The 19,809-nt window shown below is 42.7% G+C and overlaps 1 protein-coding gene across 1 annotated transcript in view; it reads left to right on the top strand.

Moving 5' to 3' along the window:
* The first annotated feature begins 11,785 nt into the window (after positions 1-11,785).
* Positions 11,786-19,809, top strand: part of STAT4 (signal transducer and activator of transcription 4) — a 98,406-nt gene continuing 90,382 nt past the window's right edge. Inside the window, exons 1-3 of the mRNA XM_044241187.1 lie at positions 11,786-11,890; positions 14,529-14,657; positions 16,146-16,290. Coding sequence (XP_044097122.1) covers positions 14,530-14,657; positions 16,146-16,290 — 273 coding nt within the window. The 5' untranslated portion in view covers positions 11,786-11,890; position 14,529. The remainder of the gene's footprint in view (positions 11,891-14,528; positions 14,658-16,145; positions 16,291-19,809) is intronic.

The raw sequence follows: 19,809 nt of genomic DNA, 5'->3' as shown, positions 1-19,809 counted from the left end.
GCAAATGGCAAGATTTCATTTTTATGGCTTCATAGTATTCCATTATATATATGCCACATATTCTTAGCCATTCATCTGTTGATGTACATCTAGGTTCTTTCCATAGTTTGGCCACTGTGGACATTGCTGCTACAAACATTCAGGTGCATGTTCCCTTTCACATCACTACATTTTTATCTTTAGGGCAGACATCCAGTAGTGTGATTGCTGGGTAACAGGGTAGCTCTGTTTTCACCTTTTTGAGGAACCTCCATACTGTTTTCCAGAGTGGCTGCACCAGCTTGCAGGAGGGTTTCGCTTTCTCCACATCCTTGTCAACCACTGTCATTTTGACTGGTTAATTTTAGCCATTCTGACTGGTGTGAGGTGGTATGTCACTGTGGTTTTGATTTATATTTCCCTGATGCTGAGTGATGTGGAGCAATTTTTCATGTGTCTGTTGGCCATCTGGATGTCTTCTTTGCAGAAATGTCATTCATGTGTTCTGCCCAATTACTGATTGGATTATTTGTTTTTAGGTGTTGAGTTTGGTAAGTTCTTTAAAGATTTTAGATACTAGCCCTTTATCTGATACATAATTTGCAAATATCTTCTCCCATCCTGCCTGCTGTCTTTTGGTTTTGTTGACTATTTCCTTTGCTGTGCAAAAGCTTTTGATGTTGATGAAGTCCCAATAGTTCATTTTTGCCCTTGCTTCCCTTGCTTTTGACGATGTTTCTAGGCAGAAGTTGCTCCCACTGAGGTCAAAGAGGTTGCTGCCTGTGTTCTCCTCAAGGATTTTGATGGTTTCCTGTCTCACACTGGGGTCTATCATTCCTTTTGAGTCTATTTTTGTGTGTGGTATAAGGAATTGGTCCAATTTCATTTGTCTTCATGTGGCTGTCCAATTTTCCCAACACCATTTGTTGAAGAAGCTGTCTTTTTTCCATTGGACTTTCTTTTCTGCTTTGATGAAGATTAGTGGACCATAGAGTTGAGAGTCTATTTCTGGGCTCTCTATTCTGTTCCATTGATCTATGTGTCCATTTTGTGCCAGTACCATACTGTCTTGATGATTACAGCTTTGTAATAGAGCTTGACGTCTGGAATTTTAATGTCACCAACTTTGGTTTTCTTTTTCAACATTCTTCTGGCTATTTGGGGTCTTTTCTGGTTCCATACAAAATGTAGGATTATTTGTTCCATTTCCTTGAAAAGAGTTGATGGTATTTTGATACGGATTACATTAAATGCATAGATCGCTCTAGGTAGCATAGCCATTTTCACAGTATTTGTTCTTCTAATCCACGAGCATGGAACGTTTTTCCATTTCTTTGTGTCTTCTTCAGTTTCTTTCATGATTACTTTATAGTTTTCTGAGTACAGATTCTTTGCCTCTTTGGTTAGGTTTATTCCTAGGTATCTTATGGTTTTGGGTGCAATTATAAACGGGTTCGACTCCTTAGTTTCTCTTTCTTCTGTCTTGTTGTTGGTGTATAGAAATGCAACTGATTTCAGTGCACTGATTTTATATTCTGATGCTTTACTGATTTCCTATATGAGTTCTTGCAGTTTTGGTGTGGTCTTTTGGGTTTTCCATATAAAGTACCATATCATCTGCAAAGAGCGAGAGTTGACTTCTTTTTTGTCTATTCAGATGCTCTTTATTTCTTTTTGTTGTCTGATTGCTGAGGTTAGGATTTCTAGTACTATGTTGAATAGGAGTGGTGATCGTGGACATCCCTGCCATGATCCTGACCTTAGGGGAAAGCTCTCAGTTTTTCCTCATTGAGAATGATATTCACTGCAGGTTTTTCATAGATGGTTTTAATGATATTGAGGTATGTACCCTCTATCCCTATACTTTGAAGGGTTTTGATCAAGAAAGGATGCTGTACTTTGTCAAATGTTTTTAGTGACTATTGAGAATATCATATGGTTCTTGTTCTTTCTTTTATTAATTATTGTATCACATTGATTGATTTGCAGATGTTGAACTAACCTTGCATCCCAGGAATAAATCCCACTTGGTCATGATGAATAATCTTCTTAATGTATTGTTGGATCCTATTGGCTAGTATTTTGTGAAAGTTTTTGCATCCATGTTCATCAGGAATATTGGTTTGTAATTTTTTTTTTTGATGGGGTCTTTGGTTTTGGGATCAAAGTAATGCTGGCCTCATAAAATGAGTTTGGAAGTTTTCCTTCCATTTCCATTTTTTGGAACAGTTTCAGAAAAACAGGTATTAATTCTTCTTCAAATGTTTGGTAGAATTCCCCTGGGAAGCCATCTGGCCCTGGGTTCTTGTTTGTTGGGAGATTTTTAATGACTGCTTCAATCTCCATACCAGTTTCAGGTCTGTTCAGGTTTTCTATTTATTCCTGGCTCAGTTTTGGTAGTTTATATGTCTCTAGAAATGCATCCATTTCTTCCAGATTGTCAAATTTGCTGGCATATAATTGCTCATAATATGTTCTTAAAATTGTTTGTATTTCTTTGGTGTTGGTTGTGATCTCTCCTCTTGCATTCATGAATATATTTATTTGGGTCCTTTGTCTTTTCTTTTTGATAATCTGGCCAGGGGTTTGTCAATCTTATTAATTCTTTCAAAGAACCAGCTCCTAGTTTCATTGATCTGTTCTACTGTTCTTTGGTTTCTATTTCATTGATTTCTGCTCTGATCTTTATTCTCCTTCTGGGTTTAGGCTTTCATTGCTGTTCTTTCTCCAGCTCCTTTAGGTGTAGGGTTAGGTTGTGTATTGACCTTTCTTGTTTCTTGAGAAAGCTTGTATTGCTATATACTTTCCTCTCAGGACCGCCTTTGCTGTGTCCCAAGGATTTTGAACAGTTGTGTCTTAATTTTCATTTGTTACATGAATTTTTTAAAGTCTTTAATTTTTGGTTGATCCATTCATTCTTCAGTAAGATGCTCTTTAGTCTCCATGTATTTGAGTTCTTTCCAACTTTCCTCTTGTGATTGAGGTCTAGTTTCAAAGCATTGTGGTCTGAAAATATGCATGGAATGATCCCAATCTTTTGGTACTGGCTGAGACCTGATTTGTGACCCAGGATGTGATTTTATTCTGGAGAATGTTCCATGAGCACTAGAGAAGAATGTGTATTCTGTTGCTTTGGGATGGAATGTTCTAAATTGATCTGTGATGTCCATCTGGTCCAGTGTGTCATTTAAAGCCTTTATTTCCTTGTTGATCTTGTGCTTGGATGATCTGTCCATTTTAGTGAGGGGATATGTTAAAATCCCCTACTATTATTGTATTATTGTCTTTGTGTTTCTTTGATTTTGTTATTGATTTATAGTTGGCTGCTCCCATGTTAGGGGCATAGATATTTAAAATTGTTATATCTTCTTGTTAGACAGGTCCTTTAAGTATGATATAGTGTCCTTCCTCATCTCTTATTATAATTTTTGGCTTAAAATCTAATTTATCTGACATAAGGATTGACACCCCAGGTTTCTTTTGATGTCCATTAGCATGGTAAATATTTTTCCACCCCCTCACTTTAAATCTGGAGGTGTCTTTGGGTCTAAAATGAATTTCTTGCAGACAGCATATTGATGGGTCTTGTTTTTTTATCCATTCTGATACCTGTGTTTTTTGATTGGGGCATTTAGCCCATTTACATTCGGTGTAACTACTGAAAGATATGAATTTAGTGCCATTGTATTGCCTGTAAGGTGACTGTTACTGTATATTGACTCTATTCCTTTCTTATCTATGTTGCCTTTAAGTTTTCTCTTCACTTAAAGGGCCCCTTTCAATATTTCCTGTAGGGCTGGTTTGGTGTTTGCAAATTCTTTTAGTTTTTGTTTGTCCTGGAGGCTTTTTATCTCTTCTTCTATTTTCAGTGACAGCCCAGCTGGATATAGTATTTGTGGCTGCATGTTTTTCTCTTTTAGTACTCTGAATATATCTTGCCAGTCCTCTCTAGCCTACCAGGTCTCTGTGTATAGGTCTGCTGACAATCTAATATTTCTACCATTGTATGTTACAGCACTCTTGTCCTGAGCTGCTTTCAAGATTTTCTCTTTGTCACTGAGACTTGTAAGTTTTACTATTAAATGACAGGGTGTTTACCTATTTTTATTGATTTTGAGGGGGATTCTCTGTGCCTCCTGGATTTTGATACTTGTTCCCTTCCCCCAAATAGGAAAGTTCTGTACTATAATTTGTTCCAATATACCTTCTGACCCCCTCTCTCTTTTTTATTCTGGGATCCCAATTCTGAACTCTAGTTCTGACATCTTACTAATGTCCATATTGCTTAGGTTTTGTTCTTTTTCTTTTGAGGGGAGTTTTTTAGCCATGTCATTTTATCCAGAGAAGAACTGATGAATGAGAGGAGAAAATACTGACAGGGTAGCAACGACCCCAGAAAAATATACAGTAACCAAATCAGAAGAACCCAAAATTGGGAGAGAAGAAAAGGAAAAAAATATAGATAGATAGATGATTAGACTGGTGAATAGAACAGAGACACACAGTTGTTTGGGGTGTATTTTGTTCCATTAGAAGAAACTGCCTCCCAAAATTTTAAAAAAAGGAAAACTTATATATATTAAAAAATAAGGATAACCATGATGGGAGGATGGAATATGACTGTAAAGATAAAAATGTAAAAAGATTTTCTAAAAAAAATTGATAAGTTGGTTGAAAAAAGAAAAAGGGAAAAAAGGAGAGACTTTGATCAAGTTGGAGACTAGAACAAAGCCATACGCTAGATTTAGGGCATATTTTGATCTGTTAGAAGAAACTCTATTCCAAAATTTTAAACAAAGAAAACTTATATGTATACCAAAAATTAAGGTTAAATGCAATGAAGGGACAGAATATGACTATAACAATGAAAATTTTAAAAAGATTTTTAAAAAGGCATTGATAAGATAAAATAGTTTAAAAAAAGGTTAAAATAGGAAATAGGAAAAATGTTTAAAAATAGAATAAGAAAAATAAAATTAAAAAAAAATTTAACTTTGAAAGACTAAAGAATCATGGGGAAAAAATCCATGAATTCTATGTGCTATATTCCCCTAGCTCTGAAGTTTTGCAGTTCTTATTGATTGGTGAACTTGGTCTTGGCTGGCTGTTCTTGCTGATTTTCTGGGGGAAGGGCCTGTTGCAGTGATTCTTAAATGTCTTTGCCAGAGGTGGAATTGCACCGCCCTTGCCAGGGGCCAAGCTAAGTAATCTGCTCGGTTTGGGTATTGGAAGCTTTTGTTCTCTGAACGCTTTCATACAGCTTTGGAGGACAGGAATGAAGATGGCGGCCTCCCAGTCTCCAGCCCTAGAGGAGCTGAGAGTTCGGGGCCTCACTCCTCAGTGCAGCCTCAGAGAAAAGCAGTCAATCCCTCCCCTCTCCCTGGTCTTTGGTCATGCTCCGAGCTCACCCAGCCTGTGACCGAGTGTTTCTATATCTGGTGCATGGCCCTGTTTTGAGTCTTCTAACCCAGCAGATTCCTGCAGTACGCTCCTGTGCCACCCACACCCCCCCAGGGAAAGAAGATGAGTCTCCCCAGATCTGCCACTTGTGGGGTCCCTGTTTGAAGAGCAGGGGCCCGACTATGCGGGGGATCACAGTTTCTGGCAACCCTGAGTTGAGAGCCCACTCCTCGACTCTGTCTTTAGAGCCAGCTTCCCACTCTGCTACCTGGGAGCTCAGCCACACTCAGAAACCTCCAGTCCTGCTGTGACCCCAAGGTACCTGAGACCACACTGTCCCTGTGAAGGCTCCACCCCCCACTTAGCCTCCAGAGGGATGACCCACAGTGGAGCAGACTTCTATAAGTTCCGATTTTGTGCTCCACTGCTCCACTGCTTGCTGGGACCCAATGCCTCCCCCCACCATCTCTCTTCCCATCTATGCCCTTGGATTCACCTCTTCACACGTCTGACCTTCCAGAAAGTGGTTGCTTATCTGTTCCTAGAATGGCTGCTCTTCTTCTCTTGGATCTCCTGTTGTGTTTGTGGGTGTTCAAAATGTTTGAGAACTATCTAGCTGAACTCCTGGGACCCCGCAATGTTTAGGTCTCCTACTCCTGGGCCATCTTGCTCCTCCCCCTCTCCAAACATTTCTTGAATGGCTATTGTACTGAAATACAAAGAAAAATAACATTCAGTTCTGATCCACTAAATATTCAATTCTGAAAGAGACCAACATATGAAAAATACATAAATGGAATAGAGTGGTTAACTGACCAGAAACATGGTATTTTTTTTTGGAAGAGTCTACAATTCAAATATCCTAGCCTGCTGTTGAACCTCATTTCCTAATTTATGGCTCAGCAGAAACAGCCATCTTATACACAGTATAAGCAAGATGCTATAAACCACAGAATTTGCTAAATGGTCTGGAACTCTGTTGGCCATGTGGCCACCATCACAACACGTGCCAGACTTCTAAATTCATGGCTAACTGTCCATACGTCTCAAGGGAAAGCTGAAAAATTGGAGTATATCATCATCTTGAATTAATAGACTATACAGTGAGTCTCTCTATTTTGGAATTCATGTTTACATCATTAAACTTACTTATTCCATAGCTCTCTTGAGACATTTATTGCTTTTCTTATATAAGCAGATAAGATTTTTAGTAAAGTCAAAAGGTTCCAAGTGTTTCTGGAGCAGATGGTCCTGAATTTGACTCTGAACCTGCTCTTTACCATCTGATTGCCCCTGTAGCCTCATTAAGCCCAATCTCTTTTCTGTCAGTTAGAAATAAGAATGATACTGAATGCTATGGAGCATGGTGAAGAGTAAGTAAAACACTGCACTTAAATCCCAGCACTTTGTCTGGCATGGAGCTAGAGGGGAAAAAGTGGCTATGGTTATTGGGAAGAATGTTGTTTTATAAGTTGCGATTATCCTGAGGCAGCAGTAGAGGGAGCACAGTCATTGGAAACTGGACCTAAGGATACTAACAAAATAGATATTTAAAGCCATTTGTAGAAGACGTTGACCCTGTTCTGCTGGGCTGGAGGGACCCGCGCTCAGATGAGCTAAGACCCACACCAGACTGTCTTGTCCCAGTTATCCTTTCTAGTATAGAAACTAACATACACTACTGTAAAATTCAGTGTGCCTTTCTGTATGGACAGGTTCCCTCCATCCAGCACCAAACTCTAACTCCCCCTAGTTTCCGTAGGACATATTAGAGAGGAAGCTCGTAGGGGATAGGTAAGGTGCTTCCATAAAAATGAAAATGAACAAAAGTTTACACTCTTTGTACAAGAGTTGGGAGAAAGTGGAGCTGGCTTGCAACGGGCCTCAGGGAAAGTGATAGCCCCTTGTCTTCTCTCGCTGACTCCCACACAGCAGCTGGGCTTAGACATGGTAGAAAAAGCAGTCAAGATCTGCCTGAATCCTCACTGCCTCTGATACACAGACGTGAACCTGCCTGTCTCCCTTGACTCTCTTCGTCCACTTGAAGCCCCATCTGTGTACACTGAGGAGAGAGGGTCACTTTCAAAGTTCCTCACGACTGGTTATTATTTTTCTCTTCATAGCAGCTATTACTGAATATTTTCCCTTATCTCATTCCTTACTTTAGCTCTTGGAATCTTCCCAGCAGTTTCATGTGGGATGTAATACCCCATTTTGACAGAACTGGGGGCTCAGAGAGGTTAGGTAGCTGATCCGACTTTGTACAGCTAGAAAGTGGCATGATCAGACTTAGAATCTATATTTCTGCCAGTCTATAATCTGATATTTCTGTTAAGATGAAGGGGAAAAAATTAGAAATAAGGATTTAACAGGGCAAATGGGACATCAATTACAGGAAGAGAAGAAACTGTTGTAGACTTTTGAGTTTGGCAAACTGGGGATTTTGCCTCAGCTTGCTTTCTCTTGTGTTCTCCCTCTACCTTCCCTTCTCCTTCTTCCTCCTTCTTCTCTATCTGCCAACCCTTCTTTTTTGTTTTTGACTCTGAGGTTGACTTCTGAGGGACTCATGAAGCCAAGGTCAATGTAGGGCCAAGAAATTGGGAACCTGGCTATTTAGACTGGATTCTAAAAAAGAAAAGTAAAGTAGACAAAGAGATACCTGTTCTTAGAAGCCTGACTTAGTTCAAGAATCAGGAAGGTGGGCAGAGGTTTAAGGGAGATGTTTCAACCAAGGAAAAAAGTGTTCATTTGGGCACAAAATCCCTCATGATATACCACTGCATAAACTGATTATGGTGGATAGGATATGGTAGACAAAGCAGAGGTTACAAAAATGTCTGCAGATTCTCGGGGGTAGTCTCCAAGACTTTTTTTTTTAAGGAAAGGCCCTCTGTCTGTGAAAATAAAATTATTTTTATAATAATGCCTTGCCTTTTCACTCTGTTGACATTTGCACTGATGGTACCAAAGCCATGATGGGTAATGTTGGTGCCTCAGTGTGAACCAAGGCAGTGAGGCCAGATTATTCTAGAAGTCATTGTACTCTTCACCACCACACACGTTAAACTGTTTAACTGCCAGTTTAACTTAAGAATGTTCTCAATGAAGCAGGAAATTAATTTTATTAAAATTTAAATTAATGTTCCTGTAATATTCTGGCATGAGAATGAGAAGTATATGAGAAGAAAATGAGAACACTGAGGAATGATGACTGTCTCAAAGAAAAACCCTCGTGTGATTGTCACAGAACATCTTCTTACTTAGAAGAATGACCTGACAAACGGTGGTTATCCAAGTCTGGATATCTGGAAGATAAAATGAACAGGGTATGACTGTAATTTCAGGGAAAACACTTGGCAATGTCCAATAATAATATTGGCGTTTTCAAGCAAAAATCAGAATTTGTAAAACTTGCATCCTCCTTCTGAGCTTAACAATTTCCCAATACTTAAAAATATTTTTCTAATGAGATCCATGGTGATATTAGCTGATAGGATTTTCTGATTTGTATGGTGAAGGGTGTCAGCGTTTAGAAGATCTGCGTAATCTAGTGGATTCATGTTTTCCAAATGACCAATGTGTGATAATATAAAATCATGTGTGGGTAAAATTTCCATTTAAAATACAAAATATGCCAACAGATTTTAATGTAACACTGTAAAGTTTGCCGATGGAGTTTCACATTCCACAGTGCACCAATCCTTAAAAAACTACCACTTGTTGAATTTTGCTGTCGTGCTGAAGAAGGATATCCACATTACCTGCAGAGGCTATTAAGATGCTCCTCCTTTTCCAATTTTGTATCTGTGTGAGTCCAGATTTTCTTCAAATACTTCAAATATTTCTTCAAAAACCAAACAATTGCAAAAGATAAATGCAGAGGCAGATATAAGAATCCAGCTGTCTTTTCTCAACGTATCCATTAGAGATTTTTAAAAATGTAAATCTATGCCACGTGTTCTGACTTTTTAAATTTTTAAAAAATTTTAACAAAAAAATTGTTTAAGATTTATTTACTTAAGTTATCTTTACACCCAACAGGGGGCTCAAACTCACAACTCTGAGATCAAAAGTCATGTGCTCCACCAACAGAGCTGGCCAGGTGCCCCTTCACTAATTTTTTATGTTAGAAATACTTTTTTTTTTCATTTAAAAAGGTTTATTTAAACACATATGGGTTTATGATTATAATTTTTAATGAATAAATATTTCCATTCTTCTCTTCAGATTTAGTTTTAATACAGTAAATATGAATTTAATATAGAATAATAATACACAAAAATTCTTCAGAGTTGTCAACAATTTTTAAGAGGATAAAGGTGTCATGAGATCAGTTTAAACACTGCCGAGGGAGTTCCGAGGTGAGGGCCTTAAAAGGAAGAAGTGAAGGAAGTCTCTACTTTGTACAACGAGCTCTCAACAGTTGAGTACAATGATGATAACGACAGGCAAAACCAGTATGACTAATACTAGAAGGCAGGAAGTGAAAAGTGCTAACTGAGTGGTCTAGATGTGCGCTAGTAGGGCAGCCACCGGCCACATGAGGCTGCTGGGCATCTGAAATGCGGCTGGTCCAAATGGAGATTTCCTGAAAGTGCCAATGATACACCAGACTTCAGAGATTGCGTATGAAATAAGGAAAGCAAAGCATCCCATTAAGAATTTTATATTGATTATATGCCGAAATGTTAATATTCTATATTATTGGGTTATTGATAGTATTGAAATTAATTTTACCCGTTCCCCTTTACCTTTTTTGATGTAGCTGCTGGAAAATTTAAACCTGGGGCTTGCATTTTTATTTTTCTTAGCTCTAGTTTGGATGGGAAGTGTGATGAGAATTCAGAGCAGGGAAATTTGCTGTGGGTTGGGGTCATCAGTGAAATCTTCACCAAGGATAAGGAATTCAAAAATATAAAGACAAATTGGAAAACAGAGTCTTAACTATAGAGAACAAACAGAGTAGCCAGAAGGAACGTGGGGGTGGGGTGTGAAACAGAGGAAGGGGATTCGGAGTGCAGTTATCTCACTGAGCACGGAGTGATACACACACTTGTTGCCTTGTTGAATCACTCACTATATTCTGTACCCGAAACCAGGGTAATGCTGTATGTTAGCTACACTGGAATTGAAATTAAATTCAATTTAGAAAAAAAGAGGGATAGGATTTCAGTAAATAGACAATGGGGGGGCACTGCAGTTGAAGGGGGCATCAATACTAAAATAGGAGAGGTTCCTCCAGGGAGCAGGACAAGTGGGTCTGCCTGGATGCGGCTCCTGGATAGGGAGTGGGGGTGGCCGGCGGAGGTTGTGAGGAGAGATTTCAGGATAGGTTGGGGCCAGATCGTACACAAGTTTGAGTGCCGAGAATGTGGACTTTTTCAGGACAGACTGCTTCCCCAGAGAAATCCAGACTCCGTTTCCTTTAGGTAGCGACAGAGCAGCCGAAGCTCCTGGAAACTGCCCAGAAAGCAGGCAGCTGAGACCAGGCCTGCCTGACCCGGGAGGAGAGTGACGCGGAGTGCGACCTGGAGTGGACAGACTTCTCCTGTGCACCGGAGGGACGGGGCGATGAACGTGAGCAGGTGATCGCGGTACTGACGTTGGGAGCGGGAGGAGAGCCCCGGGGAAGCGCGGCGCAGGGCGGCCGGGCCGGGAGCGGGGAAGCAGGCCTTCGCCCGGGGCTGGGCTGGGGACTCCCGCACGAGCAGGTCGGGTCATTGTCTCTGCCCCGCTCAGTCTATCGTCCTTTGTTTTTATCTGTATTTTCCCGAACATTCCGTAGAACTCGTGTGTCCGGGCTAGGGTCGAGCTCGGAGGAGATACAACAGCAAGACCCCCGGGGAGCGCGCGCGAACCGCCGCCTCCGGCCCGCGCTGAGGCCACGACTCGCGGCGGACTCCGGCCACCTCGCCGGGCCTCCGCGTCCTCAGGCCTGACAGAGGCGCTCGGACGGCGGAGACGACGGCTCCCTCGGCTCTGGGGTTCGCGAACAGGCCCGAGTCACAGGCGAAGAGCGGCCCGCGGCCGTCAGGTGCGTGGGACGGAGCGCGGGGTGCGCGGGGGTCGGCGTGGCGCGCGCAGCGGCCCGAACCTCCCGCGACGCTGTCCTGCGCCCCGCGAGCCGCCCCTGCAGGACCGGGAGCCCCGGGAGGTCGGAGAGTTGGGGACTTGGGTCCCGGCGCCGCGTCCCTCCAGCGGGACAGGCCTGGGAGCGGGAGGCGGGAAGCTCCGGGCACGTACGTCCCAGGGGTGGTCTCAGCTGCGGCTCCCGGAGGAAGGGCCGCGAGTCCCCCGTCGCCCACCGCCCGCGCCCGCGCGTCCGGCTCGGGGAGTGGGCGGGACCCGACCCCGCGAAGTCCCGGCCCGGGGCTCTGACGCACAGGAAAGCCTCCCGTGGGAGGGGACATGCAAATGCCGCCACGACAATGGCGTCAGCGGCTCCGTCCCGGGGACGGTGAGGGCGACTCCGACTCGGGGCCGGACGCCGACGGGACGGCCGCGGAGCCAGGTAAGGGGCGGCCCCCGCCTGCCGTCGCTTCCCGGGCCGCGGGCCGGACGCGCTGTGCGGGCCGCGGGGCTGCGCCGGGACGGTCGCTGCGCCCTGGGTCTCCGCGCGCGGCGGGTCCTCCGCGGCCCCGAGGGCACGAGGTCACGGATGCCCGGCGCAGGCGGCGCAGGTGGCGCAGGTGTCGGGGACACTCGCGCTCAGCCCCGCATCCGCGGCGGGAGGGACGCCGGTGGCGGTGCGGACGCGTGTCCCCGGGAAGGGACCCCGCGTCTCGGGCGGCTCCTCGGAGCCGCGGGCCGGGCAGCGGACGGGGCGCCTGGGGCCGGAGAACCCCGGAGCTGGGGTGGCCGGTGCTGCGGCTTGGGTGAGGAGGAGGGACGCTGAGGGCATGTCCGCTCCCGCGCACGTCAGAGCCGCGTGGCGCTGTCGGCTCCCAGACGGCAGGACGAACTGCCGCTTTGCCTAGGCCGGACGTTCAGCGACGACAGACAGGCACCCGGTGTCCGAAGACACGCGCTGTCGCCTTCCTGGGGTGGGAGAAGTGGCCCCGGGGGGCGGGCCCCGCAGAGCGCGAGGAAGGGAGAGGAAGGACTAAGGCCTTTCTACAGGCTTCAACAGAGAGGAGGGCCCTGGGCCGCACCCCTTACCCTTCCCGTCTTCAGCCTCAAGTCCCGCTCTCTGGGAGGTGGACCCAGGTCCTGGGAGTAATGAACCCAACTCGGGGACAGGTTCCGTCCAGTTACTTCTCAGTGGGAAAATAGATTTTCATCCGAATCACAGCAAGGATTTAAGAAAAATAGCAATAATGACTGCAATGGTGTTTTCAGCTCATGTGCTCTCACCGTTGTGGAGAACAAGTGGACAGGGATACAGCAGGACAATGTCACCGTAGCATGGGGGCAAATGGTCCAGTTCTGTGTGATCTATAGGTACAGGCAGATACCCATGTGGACAGGTTCATACAGATATCCAGCATCTGCAAAGACAGCTGTGTGTGGTTTCAGGAGACCTCAGATCGGTCCTTAGGATGATGCATCTTGGGTACGAATCCTTTTGTTTACTTGTCCCTTGGATTTTTCTCATTTTTTAAAGTTGGAGTAGAACTAACTCTCCGCCTGCCCTACACCCAGCCACATCAGAATTGCCACTCATTTAACAAGCACTTGCTGAGAGAGACACAATATGCCGAGAATGCGGCTGTACAGGTCTTCAAGATATAAAGTGAAATGAAAATAAAATTTTCTTTTCCCGGTTTCTTTCTTTTAGCAAAACGTTCCTCTATAGATTTAGATCAGGGAGACTGTGCCCCAGAGTGGTTCCCTTTGAAACCTGAGGATGTGAACTACATGAAATCGGTTATCATGCCCTTCTGTAGGCAAAGGGAAATCTTAACTTACCTACAAGACAGGCCGAGGTATTATGGTGATTCATCATGTAAAAGTTTTGTCCTTTTATCTAAAATTGCTGATAAAACTATCAGAACTTCGACTTTGGAAAAAGTAAAATACTCTAACTTCAAGATGTCGTATTCATCTCCCTGAGTTCGGAAACGTCTAAAGCTTCTAACTGGTGAGAGAAGGATAAGGTGGGGAAACACATACTTTTGTTTTTTTGTGAGTGCCTCTGCCAAACACGTACCTAGTGTGGTTTCCTCCTCAGTTAACCTGAGGGTTTAACCGCTGTCAGTCACACACCAGAGACTAATTAAAAGTCGACCTTAAAAGTTCTGCCCAGTCATAGTGGACCATCACATGGAGAAACATAGCTATGTATGGATTCAGAGAGATTTCAAGCTGAAAGAATTAGAGCCCACAGAAATGCATGCACGAAACTCTTCATAAAGCTAAGACCAAATCTGACTGGAGGTCTAGGAATAGAAGTATGACTCGGGAAGCCAGGCAACTCTGAAACAGAGAAAAAACGATGGGCAGTTGGATGGATGAGGTGCTCCTCACACAGAAAGTCTACTGCGGGTCTGAGAAGGCACAGTTTGCCTTCAGGTTGCTCAAAGTCAAGAGTGCAGAGGGAACAAGGGGTAAGAAAGGAGTTTGTTGAGAACACAGATTCGTGCGACAGATCAGAGGTGTTGGGGGGGATGAACGCTTTCTGGAGAAAGTTCTGGAGTTCCTGTTAGAGCAAAGCAGGACATGCTTTGGGGATACAGAACTTTTTCCCCCTTGACTAGTTATGACTTACGAAAAAGCTGAGGATGCTTTCTCTTTGGATTGAAAACATCTTCTCTTTACTGTTTTCTTATGTAAGGTGACTATAAAAGAATATTTTTTTTAGTTATTTAACTAATGGACAACACTGTCTTTGTTTGAAACCTAAGGGAGGGGCGCCTGGGTGGCTTAGTCAGTCAAGAGTCTGCCTCAGGCTCAGATCATGATCCCAGGTTCCTGGGATCGAGCCCCACATCTGGCTCCCTGCTCAGTGGGGAGTCTGGTTCTCCCTCTCTCTCTGCCTCTCCCCTGCTTGTGCTCACTCTTGCCCTGTCTCCCTCTCTCTCTCTCTCTCTATCTCTCCCTCACTATCTGTCAAATAAATAAAATCTTAAAAAAAAAATCTATGGGAGAAAAACATGTACCACCGTTATTAACATTATTTTTAAACTCTAATTCTACGTCTTCATTTATAGCATGTCTCAGTGGAATCAAGTCCAACAATTAGAAATCAAATTTTTGGAGCAAGTAGATCAATTCTATGATGACAACTTTCCTATGGAAATTCGACATCTGTTGGCTCAATGGATTGAAAATCAAGACTGGTAGGATCAAGCATTATTGTATTTTCCCTAGAGGTTGATGTACAAGTGCTTTATGCTCTCTCTTTGAGAATTCATTCTTTCATTTGCTTTTGACTCTGGAGATGCGTTCTTTCAGATAATTTTCTTCAAGCATTTGGAAAACTTCCTCAAAGGAAGAGAATCATTGTTCTTTCTGGTTTCATCTGTTGTAGGTGAAAACTAAATGCTTCTAGGGCCTTGGTTTTTTGGTAAACCCAATCCCAGTAATTTCTAAATATTAAAAAGCCATGAGGCACCTGTGTGGCTCAGTGGGTTAAGCCTCTGCCTTCGGCTCAGGTCATGATCTCAGGGTCCTGAGATCGAGCCCCACATCGGGCTCTCTACTCAGCGGGGAGCCTGCTTCCCCCTCTTTCTCTGCCTGCCTCTCCGCCTATTTGTGATCTCTGTCAAATAAATAAATACAATCTTCTAAAAAAAAAAAAGCCACAAAATGAACCTATGGTTTATCTCAATTTTCAATTTACAGTCTCAGTGTAAATATTTTTTCTTACTATGTTTTAAAATCATTCTTTAAAGCTCTGTTTATCTTGTACAATTAATTTGGTTTGAGTGGTCCTATCTCTTACTGTGATAAAATGTCCATAACATAACATTTACCATTTTAACCATTTGTCATAAACCGTGTACAGTTTGGGGGCATCATGCACATTTCCCCTGCCGCACAACCGTCACCACCGCCTGTCTCCAGAACTGTTTCACCGCCGCAAACTGAAATTCTGCCCTCATTAGCCAAGAGCTCTTCACTCTCTCTACCCCAGGCCTGGCAACCCCCCTTCTCTTTTCTGTCTCTCTGCCTGTGACTACTCCAGGCACTTCACGTCCATGTAAGCACACATATTGTGTGCTTCTGTGGCTGAAGTATTTCACTTACCATGTTTTTTCAAGATTCATTCATGTAGCATGAATCAGAATTTCCTTCTCTTTTTAAGGCTGAATGATATTCTATTATAGATATGTCACATTTTGTTTATTCATCTGCCTATTAACATTGGACTATTCCTACCTTGTGGCTATTGTGAATAAAGCTAATATGAATGCTGATGTACAAATATCCGTTAAAGGTCTTGCCTTTAATCCTTTCGAGGATCTACCCAGAAGGGGAATTGCTGTGTGTAATTTTCTGCTTATATTTTGAAAAATCTCCATCCTGTTTTCTACAGTGGCCGTGGAAGGGGTCCCAGTCTCTCCACACCCTCACCAACACTTGTCATGTAGGGTTTTCAGTAAAAGCCGTTTGAAGGGGTATGAAGTGGTAGCTCACGTTTTGACTTGCACTTCCCCAATGATTAGTGATATTGAGTCTACTTTGATGTGTACAATTTAATTTGTAAAAGCTTTTAAATGCTTGTCACTGTGGAATAGATCGATCTCTTTTAAAATTTATATGGTAAAACAGTAGATATTTTACCAAGTTGTTTCCTGCTGTGCAATAACACTTTTGTTTTTTAGGGAGGCAGCTTCCAACAATGAAACCATGGCAACAATTCTTCTTCAAAACTTGCTAATACAACTGGACGAACAGTTAGGTCGCGTTTCCAAAGAGAAAAATCTGCTCTTGATACACAATCTGAAAAGAATTAGGAAAGTTCTTCAGGTGAGAATGTATTCTATTTTTTCAAAAATGTTTTGGTTTATGTGTCTTAAACTCAACTAAAAAATCAGATATGTACCCTTATATTATTTTCAGTTCAGATTTAAGAGGGAAAATGTGAATTCTCTTATCTATGGTCTATTTTATCTGATTAAGTCATGTTTGTTTTTCACGAAATTTTGAACCGAAATACACTGTACATGGGAGGAATGAGAGGACGTGTGTGATTTTCTTGTGACCGTTGACTAGTTGTGTTCGAATCTGACAATGCTGGAACAAGGATTTCAAAGATTGTATGTTCACGGCTCATCCTCTCTTGCCTTTCTCTCTCGAGTAACAACTTAGTTGGTATTGCTGCATCTTAGACGGAGGCCCCACCATTGTATGTAACTTTCCGGATTTGGCTCACATCTTACCTCCTCCAAAAGATTCCTTGGTACTCTCTGGCCCCTAGCTCTAGGTCTCCAGCCTCTAGCTCCCCAAAAGTTTGCCCAGGTAAAGCTCTTCTGTCTGCGGTCTGTGTTCTCACAACATCTGCAACACATCTGTACTGTGGCACTTAGTATAGCCTTTATGGGTGGAATTTCTATGTGGTTGTCTTCTCCCCCAAACTGGGGACTTTAATATTCAGCTTTGAATTCCCAGCGCCCGCCACAAGACTGGATACGTAGCAGAGTGTAATCTGCATTGATTACAGGGATGAATGAAGGGATGGGAGTGAAACGAGGATCTAGAGAATTAAGGGCAGGCTAATACTGAGTTAAACTCAGAGGCGCTAGCATACATACTGAAGTCTGAACGTGAATTGCTGTGTTATTTCCCGAGTGTCTGTCCAATGTATTAGACAACATGGAAAGTGCATGTGCCATCTCTCAGTGAGGCATTCTTAAAACCCCAAAGTTATAATGAACACATTTTTAGAAAATTTTACGTAGACTATCATAGAAGTGTGCTGGGAGTTATTAGCATTTGTGGAAGGGAAATATATGTTGTTTTTCCTGCTGTATGAATTGCACTGAGCTGTCTTTGCCCTTGTAATGCCCTACAGATTTGCAAAACACATGGCCCAGCTAGGAGAATAGTTTGTTGACAGCATAACAGAATTTTTCACAGCATAGAGCAAGCAGTCTCTTACAGAGATAAGACATTTAACCTTGGCTTCATTAGCTTAGGGCTCCGATCAATAAACTTAAAACAATGGTGGGCTATTGCTCCTCACAAGTCAAATGTGAGTAAGTCCCTGCCTGTTTGAGGGCCCATGACTAAGAATGGTTATTACAGTTTTACCTGGTTGAAAAAGAATAAAAATAAAATAAATAAGTCTGTGACATGAAAATTCCAGCAAAATTCAAATTTTTGTATTTTAGCGGAATGCAGCCATGCCCCTTCATTTACATATTGACTTGGGCTGCTTTTGCGCTTTAGTGGCAGAGATTGGCCCCCAAAAAGCCTAAAATAAAAATGTGTGTATGTGTATTATGTGTGTGTTTGTGTGTCTGTGTGTATTGTGTATTGTGTGTGTGTGTGTGCGTATCAGTCATAGTTATCTGGCCTAGAAGCAAATGTCCTAAGGTCACTTGGCTGGAGGGACACAGATGGGTAAAATGAATGACTCATGGTATCTGGAAATTCTGAAGTTTAAAATTCTCAAAATGTGACCTTTGGCAATCACTTAATCTTTCTCAATGTCACATCTTTTCGTGTAAGTGGGAATGAACCGTATTTATTTTTTGGAAGGAAATAAATAAATTAAAAAATAATAAATAAATAAATAAATTTATTTATTATTCTAAGGAAGGCTGGAGTTTTTATTCTGGCAAAAAAAAAAAAAAGTAGGCTTCCAATAAATGGTTTTTGTTGTTGATGGGTAAAAGAACAGGATTTTCTTAGGTGAAATCAAGGATAAACTTACAGTCCATTTTGGTTGGGGGGGTTGGAGATAAGATTTGAGGGAGTTCAAGAACCTGCATTCACAGGGCCCCTGGGTGGCTCAGTGGGTTGGGCCTCTGCCTTCAGCTCAGGTCATGGTCTCAGGGTCCTGGGATCGGGCCCTGTGTCGGGCTCTCTGCTCAGCGGGGAGCCTGTTTCCCCTTCTCTCTCTGCCTGCCTCTCTGCCTACTTGTGATTTCTGTCTGTCAAAATAAATAAAATTTAAGAAAAAAAGAACCTGCATTCACATTTTGGCTCAAGCAAAAGCTCTTCTGTGTTTGTCACTGGCCCTCCAGCTTCTTACCTCTATAGACCCTTCCCAACAAACTGCCCCAGGCTCCTCGAAATCCTTGCCCCAGAAGAATAGACCTCCTAGTCCCAAACTACCAAACTCATTCTTCAAAGGCTCTGAGCCTCTCTGCATGGCTAAGGATGCAATGCCATCCCTCTCACGCCAGCCCAGCTCCCAGTCTTTCCTGGAGGACCTGTGGATGTTCCAGTGCCTCAAGGAAATCTTCATCCTCCTTCACAGGGCGTGGGTTGCAAGATAACCAGCTTCTTCTTTGTGCTGGATATATCTAAGCAGGTCACAAGCTCTTTGAAGTGAAAGCCTGACCTCCTTTTTTGACCTCCCTGCTCCCTCCGGTACCCACTGTGGTTCTTCTGCAAACGAGGAACTCAGAAAAACAGTTTGGTTGCTTAAGATATTTTGAACTGACCAAAGAGTTGCTCTTCCCTTCATTTTATAAGCTATATTTCTCGGGTATTTGTATTAATTCAGAATACAAGAAATAGTAATAGAGAACATTGTCAACTATGGTTGTAGACCTAAACAAACCTGCATTTTATGTTTCTTTTTAATATATCATATTCCCACTATTGTTTATTTTGTTTTTTTAAAATGTCTTTTTGATAAAACAACATCTTCTGCTTCCCCAAGAATTAAAAGAGAAAAAAACCTCCTATCAAAAGACCGTTGACACTGTGCTTGTCTGGTTTGAACGTTTCCATCCTCTGAGATTTTAAATGCAATGCATGTTAACTATTATAGCACAAAAGAGCAAAAAATAAAGTTCCAGGGGAATTAAACCAGCGTAAAGCAGATTTGTTTTAGTTCTTTACAGAGCAGCTGAGGTCTTCAGTTTCAACATCCAGTTGAACACTGATGTCCAGCTCACCTTTGCACCTTTAAGAGAAGGCAGGGTCAGGTCAAGGCCAGGAGCAAGGACTACTTCAGGCTGAATCCTGACTCTTGGAAGCACTTGCCATACAGCCCAGGGCAAGATGTGTACACTCTCTTGCCTCAGTTTCCTCAGCAGTGGGAGGAGAATCACACTCGTATATTACCCCAGGGGTGTTAGAAGCATTAAAAAATTCTAAAAATGTGGTAAGCTTAGGGTTTACTAAAAAGAAACACCTACGCTAGATATTGCAAGAATGCTATGCCTTATTCTTGGGCTTTTTTTTCTTTTTTAAACCAATAGACTATTTTTCTTCTTTTTTTTTAAAGATTTATTTATTTATTTATTTATTTATTTATTTTTGGACAGAGAGAGACACAGAGAGGGAGGAAACACAAGTAGGAGAATGGGA

This window comes from Neovison vison, chromosome 3 (genome assembly GCF_020171115.1).
Source record: "Neovison vison isolate M4711 chromosome 3, ASM_NN_V1, whole genome shotgun sequence".
In the NCBI taxonomy this organism is placed as follows: Eukaryota; Metazoa; Chordata; class Mammalia; order Carnivora; family Mustelidae; genus Neogale; species Neogale vison.
This window is presented reverse-complemented; position numbering and strand designations above follow the sequence as displayed.